Source organism: Schistosoma mansoni (assembly GCF_000237925.1).
Source record: "Schistosoma mansoni, WGS project CABG00000000 data, supercontig 0148, strain Puerto Rico, whole genome shotgun sequence".
NCBI classification, from domain to species: Eukaryota; Metazoa; Platyhelminthes; class Trematoda; order Strigeidida; family Schistosomatidae; genus Schistosoma; species Schistosoma mansoni.
In genome coordinates, this window is record NW_017386045.1 from 366,170 (window position 1) to 385,550 (window position 19,381).

General features: G+C 35.4%; 1 protein-coding gene across 1 annotated transcript in view; it reads right to left on the reverse strand.

The window, feature by feature from the left end:
- Positions 1 to 19,381, reverse strand: part of Smp_125110 (hypothetical protein) — a gene marked incomplete at its 3' end in the record, with an annotated part of 38,385 nt that overhangs the window by 3,707 nt on the left and 15,297 nt on the right. Inside the window, exons 11-20 of the mRNA XM_018799398.1 lie at positions 17,894 to 18,062; positions 15,723 to 15,997; positions 15,010 to 15,153; positions 12,466 to 12,910; positions 10,505 to 10,612; positions 9,305 to 9,437; positions 9,088 to 9,176; positions 7,440 to 7,765; positions 5,046 to 5,451; positions 2,413 to 2,649 (exon numbers count right to left, since the gene is read on the reverse strand). Of these exons, the coding sequence (XP_018646616.1) occupies positions 2,413 to 2,649; positions 5,046 to 5,451; positions 7,440 to 7,765; positions 9,088 to 9,176; positions 9,305 to 9,437; positions 10,505 to 10,612; positions 12,466 to 12,910; positions 15,010 to 15,153; positions 15,723 to 15,997; positions 17,894 to 18,062 (2,332 nt within the window). The remainder of the gene's footprint in view (positions 1 to 2,412; positions 2,650 to 5,045; positions 5,452 to 7,439; positions 7,766 to 9,087; positions 9,177 to 9,304; positions 9,438 to 10,504; positions 10,613 to 12,465; positions 12,911 to 15,009; positions 15,154 to 15,722; positions 15,998 to 17,893; positions 18,063 to 19,381) is intronic.

Consider the following 19,381-nt stretch of genomic DNA (forward strand, 5'->3'; position numbering starts at 1 on the left):
CAGTCGTCAATAGTAAATGGAATAGAGTGTGAGGTTGTGGTCTATTCTTTGAAAACTCAGAACTAAAACCACCAAGAAGTCACTTGTTCAATTAACAAAACTTTCATTTCCAGTGACTCAACTTACAATTTATTATGAATAAAATATTCAGAAGGGGTTTTGTGGAGATTTCGTCCTATTACAGGACTCCTCGGCCGGATGCCGGCTCAGTGATCTATCGGTTAAGTGCTCTGGCACGAGACTGGTTGGTCCTGATTTCGAATCTCGCGAGTGCGGGATCGTGTATGTGCACTGAAGAGGAGTCCCACAATAGAACGAAACGTCCATCCAGTGCTTCCAGGTTTTCTATTGTGGTCTAGCTTCAATTGACTCATGATTTCAACTATGAATAAAATAGTTATCTAGAAAATTGTATATGGTGAAAAAATCTTTAATATTATATGTAATGCTACACAATCAAACTCCGATCAATTATGAAGTAATCAAGCCTAGAATTACAAAGATTATTCTACAAAAAACCTAAGGATAGAAACATTTATGACAAAATAAATACTAGTAAGCTAATTAAGCCACATTTTGTGAATGAGAGGCTTCGAGAGGCAAATCACGCATGAGTTAAAGCCAGCATACATCTATCGAAGCAGCAATAGTACCCTGCTATTATAAGAGTTGACAATAATCTCATTGTATATAATACTTGCTGAATTTCAGACTTTGTTGGGAATAATATGTGTCTTCCATGAGGAACGGTTCTATATAGCAATTAAGTGATAAACTATTCTATAGCTATCTGGACCCAGTAACTCAGTGAATAAAGCAACTGGTGTTTGAAGTGGAAAGCATTGGGTTCAAGTCTCGGCGCGTAAATCATTACTGCGATACAAGTACGTTTAGCTGCAAACCAACCATACCAGAAAGGAAAGGATAGTATTTTCCGAATTTTGCGAACGCTAGCTACAATAATGATTACATCACAAATTGACAATCTTAAAATTAAAGAAAAATAACAACTAAGTTGATGTGAACAAAGAAATAAAGAAGCCATGATGAACAACGGAATCTATTCATGGGGACATTATTTCACTTAATCTGAAGTTTGTAAAATACTGGCATTTGGTTTTCCAATCGTTTATTCTGTACACCATATGCTTTCATTTTATGCATGATTCATTGTTATACTCCTTTTCTGCTCCAAAGCTATTGTAATTTGAACGTAACCATTTGTACTCATTTTTTTTAATACCGTGATGCCCAGATTGAACATAATTATATTTTCCTAGTTGTTTGTGATTTATGGTCTTGTAAGTCATCTATTTATTCATATATCTTCTCACCTTAATCTGAAATGAATAGTGTTTTAGTTGAATCGGTCTCTCTCGTTTGTCAACCAATCAGGTGATGGAGTAACTTTCATTTCTTGGTCCAAGATCGTTAGTCTCAATTCGGACCCACGCATCTCTAGCCTCACAGTCGAACCAATTAGCCTATCGTATCAAGGCCATAACCTAGATCGAGACCAATTCCCTCTTGTATATTACTGGATAGAAAGATCAAGGATGTGCCATATGTCTAACAGACAACGAATATTTAAAATACTTTTGTATTTACATGTTGAGTTATGCTGTGTAACACCTTCCACGATGCTCTGGTATAGCTGAAGATGGAAAGAGTTCACTCTACCACTCCAAAAGCTTTTATATGGGAACGCATAAATGACCAATGACACGCAAGTCCAATTCACTGCCTCCTCACGAAAGGGTTATTGTTTACCAAATTGAGAGGACGAAAAGAGAATATCGAATTGGTGCTTAAACGGGGTCAGTTGGTACGGAATACCCAGTTACAGGAGTTGGAAAACCTCATTTTTAAATCAATCGTGAACATTGACTCCATGGTCCAAAAAGAAACAAATGGCGTATGAACCTATTATTGGACAACGGGTATCATGAGCCCGCGCCTCCTGACATTTTTGCACTGTTTGGTGGATTAAACCTTTAAGTCGAAGGCTCGGAGTGGTTCTCTAAGAAATCTACCTGCTTCGGTTTGGGTCCCCGGACAGTATCCCAGCTTACACACAAGTTTATTAATAATTATAGTGTGTGGCGCATAAGTATTTCGGCGTTCCTTTGTACCAAAGTTTGTGTTGAAATAAATAAATAAAACACGATGTGTAGCCAAGATTATTTATTTTCTCGAGATAATATGATAGATCTTGAAATTTTAGTTATGATAGAATAGTTCATCTACCAATAATATAGTCTGTGAAAATTCCATGACAAGACTACTGTCATGAAAAGAGCCCAGAAAAACGAATAATTATTGAATGGACAAAATCAAAAATAATCGCTGGAAAAGCACGTCAAGTTGGATAGAACTTATATGAATACAAATTCTCAAGAAAAACGAACAAACCTTTTGCTTTAAATTGCCAACTGGAACTGCAGTATTCTTCTCATCGCTACTGGATATATTTCCAGATACTGTAGTACATTCTTCAGGAGACGTTTTGGTTTCAAATGTTTGTTCATCTTTGACAAATGACTCTGAGAAAGATATTTGATCACGGGTGAGTAGTTCAGAAGCTGAATACTGTCGTGGTAAACTACCACGAATACACTGATTATCAGGTTTACGAAGGAAACAATAAGGCTACATAAAGGAAAATAATAAAAAGGTTTTTCATATAAAACTATCTTTTTTTTATTAGTTTTCAAAATTACTTTATTCATTTTATGACACAGTGAATTGACTGATTTCGTTGGCGCTTATTACATCAGGAAGAAATCGAACTGTCATGTACTATTCTCTTGTGACAACAAAAAACAACATATATAGACACTTCCGGTGAACTAATATGCTCCGAAGACTATCACTTTCAAAAAAGCATTAAGTGTTAGACATCTAGAAATAGCCTGTACACTAATGCGGCATTATTATTAGCTTTATTCAATATTATATTTTTGGTACAATATAGAATTCTCAGCACAAAGTACTTCAACAAGTTTCTGTTTCTTACTTCTTGTTCAATTCTAACGATAAATATTGAGTGATCACTAGTTAGGAGTTAACAGTCCAGTCAATCGACATCTGAATAATGTACATTCTTCTCGCTGTATATTGTCACAGCAACCACGATATCTTTGATTAGGCCTTTTATAACTTGTACAACGAAAGGTTGTACACTTTTCAGAAACGCACCCGAATAGGTTATGTGATTGATAGTCATAATGATGTATGAAATTTAAGAGATTGTGATTATCACGTTCTTTTCGACTACTCTATATAATTATTCAGAAATTCTACAATTTGAACCAACATTAATAATCAAAGATGGATAGTGACTAGCAGTGGAATCCAAGACGCGCGTTTCGTCCTATTTGGGACTCGTCAGCTGGATGTGCCTGCATCTCAGACGAATCAGTGGCCGAGTGGATAACGTGATGGCGTTTGAAGAGAAAGGTACTGGGTTCGAGTCCCAAGGTGAACATCAACTCTGAGATGCAGGTACATGTAGCTGATGAGTCCCAAATAGGACAAAATGCGCGTCCTAGTTTTCACTGCTAACCACTATCCATCTTTGCTTACCATGCTTGTGAATTTAGGCTATATCGAGGCAATACACACAGTATGCACATATGCCGATTAGAAACTGACCAGTTGCAGTTCTAAAACATCTATGGGAAGATTCAAATAAACAATAAGTGAATTTCAACATTAATAATGCTTCAAACGATTCTCTAAACCATGAACAAATAGTTAACTGGATATTTTGAGACGGTATTTACTACGTTAAAAAGTATTAGAAACGGAAGGAATGATCAGATCATCAGGTGAAACGGTAAATAATCACGAATATAAGATTTGACTGTATAATTTTTCATCCTACATCTGTTAGGAGAGTAACCTAAACATTTTAGTTAAACAATATACACATATAGTATAACAGTATGGAATTGTTAACTGTAGGTTTCAGCACAAGTTAGATGAAGGTAATTAGCTCGAAATCATCATAAGAGACAGAGTTTGTGACTGTGATTATTGATTGCCCAAGATGGGAAATTTTCACCTATTTTCTCAATCGAAGAAACAAATATTTTAGGGTATAAAGTTATGTGAAGATAATTTAGTATAAGTTCATCTTTTTTTCCGTACTAGTATCAGTAAAAATACTGCTATAAACCAGAGAACTCTAAACAGTTATGTTGTCTTTGTTCTGAATTCTCAATGAATGCTTAAAAAAGATATCGTGAAGCCCGAGTAAATACTAATTGCTCGCTAGCTACCACTTCACGGAAACCCACACCGTGTAAAGATCCTTTTTGAAACACTCGGTAAGGAAACTGGATAAGTAGTAGTCTACGAGACCTGGAAGTATGCACGCAGAAAAAAGGCAGTTATTTGAAGCTGATCATATGTAAGTCTTGTGTGAAAATTTCAGAAGAATTAGCCCCATATTTAAATGGCCTTACTACCGGTGACGGAAATCTATGGGGTAATTTGAAGCATGTCATGTTTCGGGTCAGTCATTCTAAACTCTCATCCTCCGGTGTGAAAAGGCTATATAAGTACGAATGTTGGTTGTCTAGGGAAAACATTTTACAGTTGTTACACCCCAGTACAATCAACAGTAAGTTTTCCCTTTCGATCACTGAGTTGAAGACTTCAATCATACTGTTTTCTAACCAACTTGGATGGCATGATAGAACTGAAACAAAAGAATTTTTAAACAATATGCTCTGATTGGTAAGCTTGACCATTATTCCAAGGTAGCAGCTAAGGTAAGGGTGGTATGACCGCCTGGACCGATTTATACATGTGTTTGATTTTACGTTGTGTATGACTAACAACTTGTTTCCCAACTAATATCGGACTTTAATGAAAATGAACTTTAACCTAGAATCTGTATTCCAAAAACAATAGATTGAATATAACTAAGCTGACGTGAGAGATAACAGTATCAAAATCTACCTAGCCGACGGGGCAAACAAAAACACAATATAACAACCAACTATTGCTACAAATATTTATATATCAAATTCACATACCTTCATACTGACTTTTAAGTAACCAGGAGATATTTCATCAAATCTACAAGTATGATTATCAACTGATGATTGTTCAAATAATTTTTCACAAACAAAGAAATATTGAAACTGATTTGTAGTAGGATTGGAATCATTCAGATTGTAATTTTTCAGTGATGGCATAAATTCTTTTATATGTGCTGTGTATAGTAAATCAGCAGGTCTGCCAACTCTATATGCTGAAGGGCATAACACTATACATCTACCAATCCAAGCGTCCAATGGAAGAATAACACGTCTAGCCTCATCGTAGACAACTTCATCAAGATGCCAAAATTGTGGACATTTTGATGAATCAGTTATTGCCGATATTGGAGGTAAATCATATGGACGGAGAAATAAACCACCTTCTAACCAAGCTAAACCACTAAAAAATGTGTTAGAAACAATAAAGTTGTTTAACTAACAATCTACAATGCAGTTTTCATAAATTTAATTATGTGTAGATTATAACACTGAAGAAATTTGAAAAACATTGAAATGCAGATAGTGAAAGTAAAATGTGATAGAATACTGAGCGTTGGATGGTGACAAATATTCTGCTTATTGACAATTGAATGTATGAAATCTCCTTACTTACTTATTTACGCCAGTTACTTCCAATGGAGCATACGCCGCCGACCAGCATTTACCAACCCACTCTGCCCTGGGACTTCCTTTGTAGTTCTATCCAATTTTTGTTCATTCTTCTCATGTCTGTCTCCATTTCTCAGCGTAATATGTTATTTGTCTTCCTCTTCTCCTTTGGCCTTCAGGATTTCACGTGAAAGCTTGCTTTGTGACGCGGTTGGGTGACTTTCTCAATGTGTGTCCTTTCCACTCCCAGTGCTTCTTCTTGATTTCTTCCTTCGCTGGAATCTAGTTTGTTCTCTCCTACAGTAGCTTGCTGCTGGTAGCGTCTGGCCAACGGATCCAAAGTAATTTGCGTAGACAATTGTTAATAAACACCTGTATCTTCTGGTTGATGGCTTTCGTAGTTCTCCAGGTTTCTGCCCCATACAGCAGGACTGTCTTGAAATTTGTATTGAAAATTCTGATATTGGTGTTGGTTAACAATTGTTTTGAGTTCCAGATGTTCTTCAATTGTAAATATGCTGCTCTCGGTTTGCCGATCCGCGCCCTCACATCTGCATCAGATCCACCATGTTCATCGATGATGCTGTCCAGATATGTAAAGGTTTTCACATCCTCCACAGCATCTCCGTCTTGTGTAATTAGATTGGTGGATGCTCTATTGTATCGGAGGGTCATGCTTTTCCCTTTGTTTATATTGAGACCTACTGCAATCATAGGAATTCCAGATAACATTGACTATCTTCTCAGGCACGCCGTAGTGTCGAAGAAGCCTCCACAGTGTTGTCCTGTTCACGCTATCAAATGCTTTCTCGTAGTCAATGAAGTTGATTCAGATTGATGAATTCCATTTAACTGATCGTTCCACAATGATCTGTAGTGTTGCGATTTGGTCTGTACACAATCGATACTTACAAAATCCAGGCTGTTGATCTCGAAATTGAGGATCCGAAGTATCTTGCGTAGACAAGAACTTGTAGGTCTCTTCCCTAACTATTAATTTCTACTCCGGACTCACTGAGTTTATAGATTGTTTGTAATTGTGTTAAGTATATTTTTTGTCTAGCATACACTCTAGTTCTCTATATTTGATGGCGAATCGTTCGTTTAGTGTAATATGATTCCAGTTTGTGTATAGCGTGTCGATGGAGTACCCAGTCAATCGATAACATATAATCTCATTCACGAAAATAAAATTTTGAAAGATTAATGATTCAAAAATATTATCAGGATACTGAGATTCAATTATTGACAGTTTGAGATGGAGAACGTACAACAATATCACAAATGATTTTACCGGTAATCATGAAAAACAACGATATGGTTATTAAGCAAGTAACACAAACAGTGAATAGTTTGAGCATTACTATTAAGTTCAGCTTTAAAACACGAACCCTACATGATCTAAATTAAAAGTAAGTAATTATCAACTGACTGATTATTGAGTAATGACCAATTTTATGTTTAGCTAAGCTTTTTATATTGATTGGATTTTATTGAACAAGTCAAAATAAGTGCTACTAGTTTAACTGACTTCATATTGCACGGATACTATGTTTTGATAGTAGGTTGTCGCCAGGAAACCCTGAATCTATATTTCGAGTTGATTGAGACTCGTTAGCAAGGTGCACAATTTTCCTCAACATTACGAGTACGGTTTCTTAAGGAGTGTTGATGAGCATGAGAACTTGATCAAGTAGGGTTTCCTGTTGAGAACTCCTGTCCACTTCAACAATCCAAAAAAGCAAAAACTACTACTACAATAAAAAAAAAACTTTTAACCTGACATCCTTCCATAATCGATAAATTCGAACAATAATACGATCATAAGCAGATTTCACTGGACATTGCAGGGATTGATCTAAAAGTTGTTTAACATTCATTGATACATTGATTGTTGTACCCTTTGATATATCTTGTGAAATATTAAGATGATTTAACCAGAAACGATTAACAAATGCATAATCATCTGTACGTATTTGACAAGTTCCATCAGGACTACCCAATGTCCAAAATTCATGTTCACCTTTCACTAGTGTATCTTGTAAGTCAAATACAGCATCTACATCGTTTAAATTCATCGCTGCAGATAATGAACGAGGATATTCCTTTACAATAAAAAAAATATTAATCATAAAAATTATTGAGATGGTGAGAAATATTTGAAGCAATGAAAAGATAAAAATATGAAAATGACATTTATGTAGAGAGATATTGTCTAGAAAAATCGATTTATTCGTTCTAAACTATATAGTGGTTAGTTAATTAATTAGCTAGGCAACGAACCAAAAAAATAGACAAAAAAAGAAGTGGAAATGAATCGATGCACTTCAAATAGGTCATGAAAAACAGTTCATAACTTTTAAGTAATATAGAACTAGGCGAATATGAGTGCATTGATTCACATTGCCACAACACATCACCACACAAAGATGACGAAATAGCTAGAGTAGTAACCGTATTTCTGGTAGTAAAAAAACACTGACTATAGATTATATGATTCAGAGAAAAATGAACTGTCAGTATCAGGTTGTGAAAGTTGTTGAATTTTATTGAAATCTCAAACTGATCCAAGTTAGACAACTAATGAGAACGTGAAATCATAAGACAGTCGTTCCGTCCTGAAACGGGATTCTTCGGCAGTGTACATCCATAACCTCATCATCAAGAATCGAACCCAAAACCTTTGAGCTCGAGTGGGCACGCTTAATATCCAAACCACGTGGACGGGATCCAATGGTGCAAAAGTTTGACTTCAATTAGTCCACGATATTGCACAGTCATCTCCCATTTTTACCTTTCTTACACCTGACACCATTGAACTCCACTGGTCACAGCTTTTCATGAGAACTCCGGAAACTTCCACACGAAGATTGTTACTAGTGAGCACATGATAATTTTAGTATGTGGTTGTGTAGATTGTTGCAGTCATGTAGACGAACTTTTGAGGAGTCCCATATGAGGACGAAACGGCCATCCACTGATTTCAATTTGTCTAACTTGATCTGTTCATGACTTTAATAAAATAAAAGTCGGCGGAATAAACTGGGGGTTTAAAGATAAGAGAGAATTTATCAATGCCATTGTACTCACAACTGAAGTTTATCACCTAACATCAACAAAAAACGTGTGAAACCCAACTGGTTCAGTCGAACAATCAATGACTTCATGAATTAATGCTAGATTTTAAATTAGCTGCTCACAACCTAGTATCTTAAGTCCTAACTCGGCTGTTAAACGAAATGTGAATATTTCGAACGCACAAACAATCATGTACTAACAAAACGGGAATGTCGTTTACTCTCGAAGTCTACTTTTCACTCATATATTATAACATAACAAAATGTTAAACAGTATACTTATCATTTATTTAACAGATGGAAATGATAGATAAATTCCTAAGAAGGAGGAAAAATACAATGAAACATACTTTTGTTAAATTATCCAACTTCAAGCACACTGGACATATATAAGGAGCATCAACTTCTCGATCATCTTCACCTTTCACATCTACCTCGCCTGTATTACCTCCACCACCACCACCACCACCACCAACAGCTTGTGCAGCAATTAACGCTGTTTGACATAAACAAACTAAGTTTGAATTTAATCCTTTAGAGGAATCATTACGTTAGAGGAATCATTACGAATAGCCAGACTAAGTGCCCACCATAAACATGGTAGATGTTGCCAAGATGCACATAAATCACATTGTTCAACACGAAAACCACACAAGCAGCGAATAACTTCAGCACCACGTTCTAGTGCACGACGATCAGTCTAAGTAATTGAATGAATAATTGAATGAAACAGTGAGATATATTTTATGTAGTCAATATATATATATATATATATATATACCACTCAACTTTTTGTTATAAGCAACTTTGAAAAATTAGTGTAGCTTACTCTTTCAATGTCTAACGCGTTATCAACTGAGCTGATGTATATTTCTGCCTTTATCTGTAAGGTTCGCGTTATACCATCATTGATATTCATAACAATCACATTGAAGAAATAGTTAGAGGAATCCACATACCGCAACAATAATTGGTGAAAACTCAATCCTAATTATTAACAGCGAGATAACTCAAACTTTCACTAATAATGATTTAAACTCAGCTGATCTGAAGGTATTTACCTGACGAACTCCTTAAATAAAATTCACTTGATGATGAATATTACATATAATAAGGGCCCCCAAATGCCCTGGTACGGCCGAGAGTAGGGAGAGTTCGCTCTCCCTCTCCGAATGCTCTCACATGGCCACGCGAATATATAGCCTCTGCCAGGGAAGTCCTAATCATTGCCTTCTCAGGGCATTACTGTTGTTTACGAAATTGAGAGGACGAAAAGCAAATGTCTGGCGCTTAACCCGGGTTGGTGGACACGAAAAGTCCACCCAGGGGAGTTGGGAAACACTCATTCCAAACCAATGGTGTACAAGGGCTCCACTATCCTGTGGGAACAAATGGCGTATGAATCAATCGTTGATCACCACCTACCATGGGACTGCATCTCCTTACGATGCTCCACTGCCTTGTGGATCAGGTCTTTAGGTCAAAGGCTCCGGGTGTGGCCCCCTAAGAAAACCACCTGCTACAGTTTGGGCACCTGGACAGTATCATAGCCCTCACAAAAATCAATTGAGATTTATGAGGCGCATATTTATCTGGTGCTTCCTTGTACCAATATTTATGTGTTTAAATAAATAAATAAATAAGCATTCTAATGAGTATAGAACATTAACAAACGAAATCAAAGTGAATAAGAATATACCAGAACAATACGATAACAAAATTAGTATTAAATATGAAGGAAAAGAAAAAATGTAACAGTCAACTTACTTTTTTCTTAGAACTGTTATTTTGTGATTTAGTTATACATGGTATAAACGATTTTGGCATTGCAACCGGTATGTGGTTCTCTAATTTTAGACTTTCAACCAAAATAGTCTGAGAAAAAAACAAGCAGAAACGAACAGTAAACATTGGAAAGTCGAAAGAAAACACACATATATGATCATGTCGATTTTTCTTGGGAATGTTGATGAGTTTGTGCAATTGTAAACAAACAAACACTGCGATAGAAACAACAACAACGTCTTAGGGCAGATGTATGCTTTCTGTAAAAGTCAAGCTTGAAAAGCGATAAAAATTTAAAACTCCACAATAAATTACCGACTGATTCGATCATGAAAAAGCATGAATTAGGAAAAGCAGAATAAAAATGCTTTTTAACTATAAATTAATTTGTATTCCGTTGTTCAATTGCCATTCAAAAATTTTCAATGTAAACATATGCCACATAAGTACATCGGTTCAAGTTGCCGAAATTCTAACTACAGAATTGGATGAAATTAACAAAAACGGGGAAGATTCAAGCTTTCAAAACTGAAGCGTGTATAATAGTTGTTAACAAAGTGACTTCCTTCACACATACAACTTTACCGCTTATTATCGGGATAATGCGACATCCAAGCTATTCCTATGATTCTGGTTTACACATAACACTGATAACACAATAACCTGAATGTAGTCTGGTGGATAATATTGTGTTGTTTCAGGCATAGTGATGACTTTGAGGTAGGGTAATCGTGAGATTACTAGATTTCTGTTAATAACTATGTGAAAGTCTCACTTAACAGTAACCACAACTGCTTTTTTCGTCTCAATGTTTACGTGACCTTTTTTTGACTGCCTGGCAGTTTAAGTTCGTTAATATTCTGTGTAACTTAGCGTCAAGTACTCATTATTAGATATACTGAATTGTATTATTTCAGGTTGTTCTGAATATTAAGCTACATTTCGACTTTCTACTATGTCAGTGGTTAATCATCGAAGTGTTTTGTGTCAGCAGCTGTTATCAAGTCCTCAGAAGAACTGTTCATATTAAAAGTTTGTAAGTAAGAAATGAGGAATATATATCAGAACCATGCCATTTCATTGCTAGCAGCCGTAAAAAGAAAAAAATAGTCACTAATGGAGTGGAGTCTAAGTGTTCGGGTACAGAACCGAAGGTTCTGGGTTCGAGTCCCGTGTGCGGAGCTGTGAATGAGTACCGGTAGGTATTCGCTCACACTGAAACGGAACGGCCGTCCGGTGCTTTCAAGCTTTTAATGGTGGTTTTGTTTAAATAGACTCTTGATTTCAATTGTAGAAAAGCTGTTACTTCAAAATGAATGAAAAATAAATTAATAGATTGTAATTAATAAGCCGAAGAGCTCTTAATTGATATACATACACAGAATAGTAGTTTGCTGGATATCAGACACTTAGAATAAGTATAGTATTTAATATATTCATGAATAGGTTTATTCCACCTTAATTAAACATTCGATCTTCAATTAAAGTTTCGAAGATTGAGAAGCAAAAAACAGTGTTCCTTCTAAACAACTACTCAGTATTATATAACTCATTAAACATCAAGTATTGATCACAGCATAGTATATAATGTCATACATGAGCAAACAGATAAATCCTTAATGTTCTGTCACAGAAAGGATAGAGTTTCCATTACTAAACAAACAGAGAAATGTACTACTCAAACTTTAAGGTAGCAAAACTTCAGAGCATGATGAAAATAGCTATCCAGAACCCTAGAGAAGCGAAAGTTAACAAACGTGAAAATCCACTATTATCTATCAGGAATAAGGGTGTATCTGATCTTATCCGTTATGTGAGATAAAACTGAAATTCATGTAACAGTAAATAATTGTCAGAAAATTTTCGACTAAACTTGAGAGTACACATAAATGATCAACGACAGGTATCAACCTAGTATAAACAGAAGAAAAAAACTCACTTACACGATGTTTTATATAAACACTTTTTAGTTTCATTAAACGTCGACCAAACCAACTACGACGTCCAGTGAAAGCTTCCCAAACATTGAACATATTATCCATTGCTATATCTAATGAATATAAACCTTCCATAATATCAGTATCTGTAACTATCAGAAAATGATTTTGCTCTTTTTCTGACAGATCAATATTTAAATGATGTGCCAAAGTGTCATCACTATTCAATGATTGATCTTTTACTGAATTTAAAATAAATCGTGATGCAATACTGGCTAAACATAGTGAAGGAAATTCAACATGATAAATTTTATCATCATTTAATACTGTATTGCTGGATAAATTGCCAATTGGAGAAAATAGACGATTAGTGAAATCTGATGTAAATTTAACATTTAATCCAGAACCAGATAAATGAGATGATAATGTGAAACGATAAAATTCCGGGTACCTGTGTTAATGTAAAACAGTAAATTGAGAAGAAATAAAACCTATAAATATAGAAAACTTAATTTAACTGACATGTAATAATACAAATCTATTATGAATTATTGATTGGAGCACTCGAAAATTCCTCGAACTACTCAGTAGAAGGGAATGAGCTTAAAAAAAATTTTTTTTTAAAAATTTTTTTTAAATCAGACTTTAATGGAAACTTCTAGGAAAGAGATGAGTCAGTAGGACCAGGCACACAAATGCTTCGGTCCAAGTTGCTATACTTCACTCATTAGCACAACAAGATAAACACCGAATTCATAGTAGTTAATTTAGTGATGGTAATATATAAAAGAAAGGTTGTATATAAGAATATAGTATAGGAAGGAAGAACGTTATGAAGCAATTTCAATCTCAAGGTTTAAGGGAAGATAAAGAGTGTATACACATACGCCATTGTGATCGATTCTGAGCCATGTCAACCACAGTCTTTAACCATTAGTTACGATAGTCACGTGGACCCCCAACCAAGTAGTCTGCATCTACTAACATAGCTCAAACTAAAAGTTAGTGACTTCAAGCTCTGATGTTACGTTTAGGCTTGGCCACCCCTAACTTTCAACCATCCCCAATACTAGTCATCATAGAGCGTCGTGGTAATCGGTGTTCAGGCATACGTAACACATGGCCCAACCATCTCAGTCGATGAAGATTCATGACCTCATCAACTGATTTACCATCATCCCATAATACACTGTGTCTAACCTCACTATTACTTACCCGGTGATCCCAGCTGATACAACCAATATTTCTAAGACATCTGTGGTCAAATACTAGTAACTTACGAGTATCTTCTACTCTTAATGGCCATGTTTCACAGCCGTAAAGAAGAACAGAGCGAACTGCTGCGCAGTATACTCATCCCTTAATTGATAGACGGATATCTCGTCTTCGAGATATGCATGATTACTTATTTAGTGATTAAATTTAGTGTCCTTCTAGAAACCTTCAGAAAGCCAAGGTCATACATAAACCTGTAAGTTTTATGTCTATAAACTAACCTTAAAAATGACCCCTCTTTTTTTACACTACACATTTATCTGTCTACCGTTTTATAAGGTCAAGTCAATAAAACTCTGAGAAACTAGTGACCAGTTAAGAAATCATAAGAGTTTTCATTAAATATATACACTAATTAACATCATACAACCAAAATTATGGTAGTAATTTAAAAAGAGTGAGAGAAAAAAAGAACAATGACCTAATATGTTCACAATAACAGTAAATAACTGATACAATTTACCTGACAAGAGGTTTACATACTGTGGAAGTTATTTTTTTATAATAATTTCTTGAGAAAAACACTCATTGAATTGTGAGAACTCCTTGATTGAAGATTTTGTATCAATTATTAGTCATCATATGAAGTGAACGAAAGTTCAGATAGGGAAAACCGATTTATTGCTTGATGCTAAATCATGCAATGTAAATTGCATGGTTGAAGACTCTAGGTGACATGGCTCAGAATCGATCACAATAGCGTCGGTGTATACACTCTTTATCTTCCCTTAAAAATTGCTTCATATCTGTCTTTCTTCCTATACTATATCCTTATATACAATCTTTCTTTTACATATATTACTACCACTGAACTGAGTACTTCTATAAATTCGGTGTTTATCTTGTTGTGCTAACGAGGTACGGCAACTTGGACCGATGCATAAATGTGCCTGGTCCTACGTTGTAGCTGACTGACTAACTGATGCAATGTAAAATATAAAAATTATACATTGAATCTAGCATTTACACATCATTCTTCAATTCTCCTTTACACACTTTATGATTCTTCCAATTCAGTTGTTATTATAATTGTTTTCCGTTTATATTCCTGTTCTGCTCAACTAAAATTTCTGTAGGCACGCATTTCACTTCTGATTGTTGTTACATACTTCTTCTATTTGTCAACATAAGTAGCATATACCACAGTCACAACAAGTTATATTCACGAGAAAATTTATTACAAATACATACCAAATCTGCATACGATCAACTAATGTTACATAATCCCACAATTGTTTAAAAGACACTATTTAGCAACACAAAATTATTAATTACCTTTCAGGTGATGGTAAGTATATAATAGGAGCACAAAGACGATAATTTGGTTCTAGAGGATCAGGTTCATCAAGAAATTTACAGAATAATTCATACAATGGACCACTTGAACAACGATCTTTAAGAAATGTAATCTGTTCCGAACTATAAGAGAAAAAAATTAAAGGTAAAATGAAAACAAATCGAAACAGTTCATTAGAATATCATTAATTGAGCGAAGGCGAATTAAAATAAACTCGTCAGAATTTGAAGTATTACTCATGATAGTCAATATTATAAGAGTTCCAGAACTTTAGGAATATTTGTATGATGTAGACCGTACATTAGTGCATCGGAAGACTCACTATAGGCCCAAACTTTTATAGTATAAACTTCGTCGAGATAGGATATACGTTGATTTCGTAACAGTTCAACACTTGAACACTGATTCCATGAATTAAACATTGTGGCAACAGATAATATAGTTACCCAAATACAAGGATCTGAAGATTGATCTCAACAGCTAACCATCAGAGACGAAAACATGTACAGTATTTTCCTGGTCTCTTAGGAAGCTATGGAACTAGTTATGTTGTTCTAAGTTGACTCGTCAGTAAGTCTTCATCAAAAGACAGGTGAGTTACACTGGATACAGCACATAACATAGTCAAGTATATATATATATATATAAACTCCAAAAGATGTTATTTGATATTTAAAAAAGTAGCAATTACCTGGATATGGCAGCATCTTTGAAAAAACTATTACGACTAGGTAAACGACAATGTTGCTTATTTATTATTGTTGATGAAGTATCCAAACTTAGAATAGATGAATTAGCCATACTTTTGATAGTAAAATGATCAACTTCAGATTTCATTTTAATGCTAGATTGTAAAGAGTTCTTTTTGTTTGTCTGTTTTATCGATAGCGATTTCGATGACTTTATTGACATTGTTAAGGAGTTATTTGAATCGAATTGGGAGTGAGATGTAGCATTATTGTCAGTCTACAAATAAATAATTAGAATTTTGTAATATGATGGATAATAAAAGTGAAGTAAAAAAAGAAACTTTGGAGCTATGTTACCAGATTAGATCAAGAGCAGAATAAAGGGATGAGATTGAAATAACTGTGACAAATTTTCCGTTGGTTTCTAACCGATCAGAACAGAACTTTTTTTAGATGGACGGTTTATGGACGAAACAATTATATTACAGAGAAAAAATAGTTGTTACATACTTAATAGAATTATTAATATCTCTAATGTGTTACTCTACCTATAAATCGAGAAAACAAAGGCATATAAATTTGTTCATATGGATATAGATTATTTGTCTGTTCTATTTTCTAGGGGTACGCATATTGTTCTTGGTTAAGTCAGGCATACCACGTAGGGATTATGGGTTTATGGGTTAGAACTGATATCGATTATAATCCAAAAAAGGTTTTGTACCTACATAAATGAATTCATTGTATGCAATAATCCAAGAAACTCTGTCTAATTAATGCCCCCCCCCAATAAAATATGGTGCCTTAAGGTTTAATGTTTGAATTAAAGGATAGTATCAATTTGCCTGTTATATACAATCGACTGAGGAGAAATTGAGCGCTTGATAAGTTTAACATCATTAATTTTACTTTTTCGTGGGCAAATACAACTTTTCGCCGTCATTTTGCACGTTTAGAGTCATATAAAAAACCATATCTATTGTTCGTCATTTTTGAACTTTGTGCAGATCCTTAAAAGTCACATTTACGATCCTAATTTATTCATCGCTTTTACCGAAATTAACCGTAACACAATAAATTATTTTTAACCTGCTACATCAAGCATGAACAAATATATTTCAAATAATATTTTCAACTTTTTGAACTACACTATATGTATGTGTAAAATGATTACCAATCCTTGCCCCTAAATGCCCTAGTACGGCCAACAGTGGGGAGAGTACGCTCTCCCTCTCCAAATCCTCTCACATGGCAACGCATATATAGCCTATGCCAGGGAAATCCTATTCACTGCCTTCTCATGGCATTACTGTTGTTTACGAAATTGAGAGGACGAAAAGCGAATGTCCGGTCCTTAAACCGGGTTGGTGGATGTGGAGTGTCCACCTAGGGGAGTTGGAAAACCTTGATTCCAAACCAATGGTGCACATGGGCTGGCTCCAGTATCCTGAAGGAACAAATGGCGTGTGAATCAATCGTTGATCATCGGCTATCATAGGACTGCATCTCCTTACGATGCTCTACTGCCTTGTGGATCAGATCTTTAGGTCAAAGGCTCCAGGTGTGGCCCCCTAAGGGGACCACCTACTTCGGTCTGGGCACCCGGGCAGTACCATAGCCCTCACACAAATCAAATGAGATTTGTGTGGCACATATATATCTGGTGCCCTTTTGTACCAATATTTATGTGTTCAAATAAATAAATAAATAAACTGGATTCGTGATATAAACTATTTTTAAGATCATTTATCTGACTATTACCAAAATGGTTCTTAATAAAAAATACTTTAGGCAAATAAAAAGATATAAAGAGCTTCAAGTGACTATCAACAATTGAACAATTAATACTTACAGAGATTGATTAGACTATAAAGCATTTACTGGTGAACATTTAAACGTTTCTCTAATTGACTGAAATATTAAGTTGAAAATCTCTCAGGTCATATTCAAATTTGTTTTCATGAATATCAACAATAACAACATGTATTTCTAGTTAAAGATGAATCCGAGGTAGGGAGAAAAGCGCCTCTTGGATTCCACTGCTAGCTAGCTTATACTAATTTATGGGAAGTTGTGAAAAATTTACAATTTAGAGGACTATTCACAGGAAAACTGAATAAAATACGTTCAATATAATTAGACAAATAAATCGAATATTAAAGGAATAAATTACCTCTTTCAATTTTGTATCAATTGGAACTTCAGTAATTCTCATCTGTTGATTTTCAGTACTCTGTTCAGACGACGATTGATGAGTAGCTTCCACAACCTGTAATGATTCTTGTGGATGTGTAGTGGATGACATCAATAACGGTGATTCATTGACTGATTGAAGAGGACGACTGAATATGAAAAACAATAATAAAAAGTGAAACATTAATATAATAAATATTTTCCATAGTCAATGCTAATGGACTACAGTGCAAAGTGGTGCATGGACGACAGCTGACAGATGCATTTCCAGTAAGGATAGGAGTCAGACAAGGCTGTCTACTGTCCCCATTCCTCTTCCTTCTAGTGATTGACTGGATTATAAAGACTTAGACATCTGAGGGGAAACACTTAACTAACTATCTCTTTAATCAAACAAAAATTAAAGATTGACAGGGTCACAGATGACCTAGCCCTCCTCTCTCATACACACGAACAAATGCAGATGGAGACCGCAAATGTAGCAGCAGCCTCCACATCGATAGGCCTCCACATTCACAAAGGAAAAAGCAAGATTCTCAAATGCAACACGGAGAACACCAACCCAATCACACTTGATGGCGAAACTCTGGAAGAGGTGGAAACATTCAAGTACCTGGGGAGCATCGTTGATAAACAAGGAGGATCGGATGCCGATGTAAAGGTGAGGATTGGCAAAGAAAGGACAGCATTCCTACAGTTGAAGAACATATGGAACTCAAAACAACTCTCAACCAATTTCAAGGTCAGAATCTTTAATACGAACGTCAAGACAGTTCTACTGTATGGAGCTGAAACGTGGAGAACTACTACGACCATCATCAGGAAGGTACAAGTATTTATAAACAGTTGTCTACGCAAAATACTCAACATCCATTGGCCGGATACTATCAGCAACAGCGTTTTATGGGAGAGGACAAACCAGCTTCAAGCTGAAGAGGAAATTAGGAAAAGACGTTGGAAGTGGATCGGACATACATTAAGGAAATCACCAATGTGCATTACAAGGCAATCCCTAACTTGGAATCCGGAAGGGAAGTGGAAAAGAGGAAGGTCAAAGAACACACTACGCCGGGAAATAGAAGCCGATATGAAAAGGATGAATAGCAACTGGAAAGAACTGGAAAGGAAGGCTCAGGACAGAGTTGGATGGAGAATGCTGTTGAGCGGCCTATGCTCCTCCACGAGGGGTAACAGGCGTAAGTAAGTAAGTATAGTCAATGCTAATTAATTACTTAAGTGTATTACATAAAAAGAATAAAAAAATAAGATCAACTGAATGTTACCTCAACAGGAAACTCTGTAAATTGATTAGAGGTAGCTGATAGGAAACCCCATTTAACTTAGAATTTGTATTATTTGGGACATATCAGGAAGTCATAACTATAATCCTGACGGACCCGATTCTTCAAGTGAGGTTCGAACCTGTGTCACTATCATTGCAACATAATCGATAGAATTCAGTCAGGGC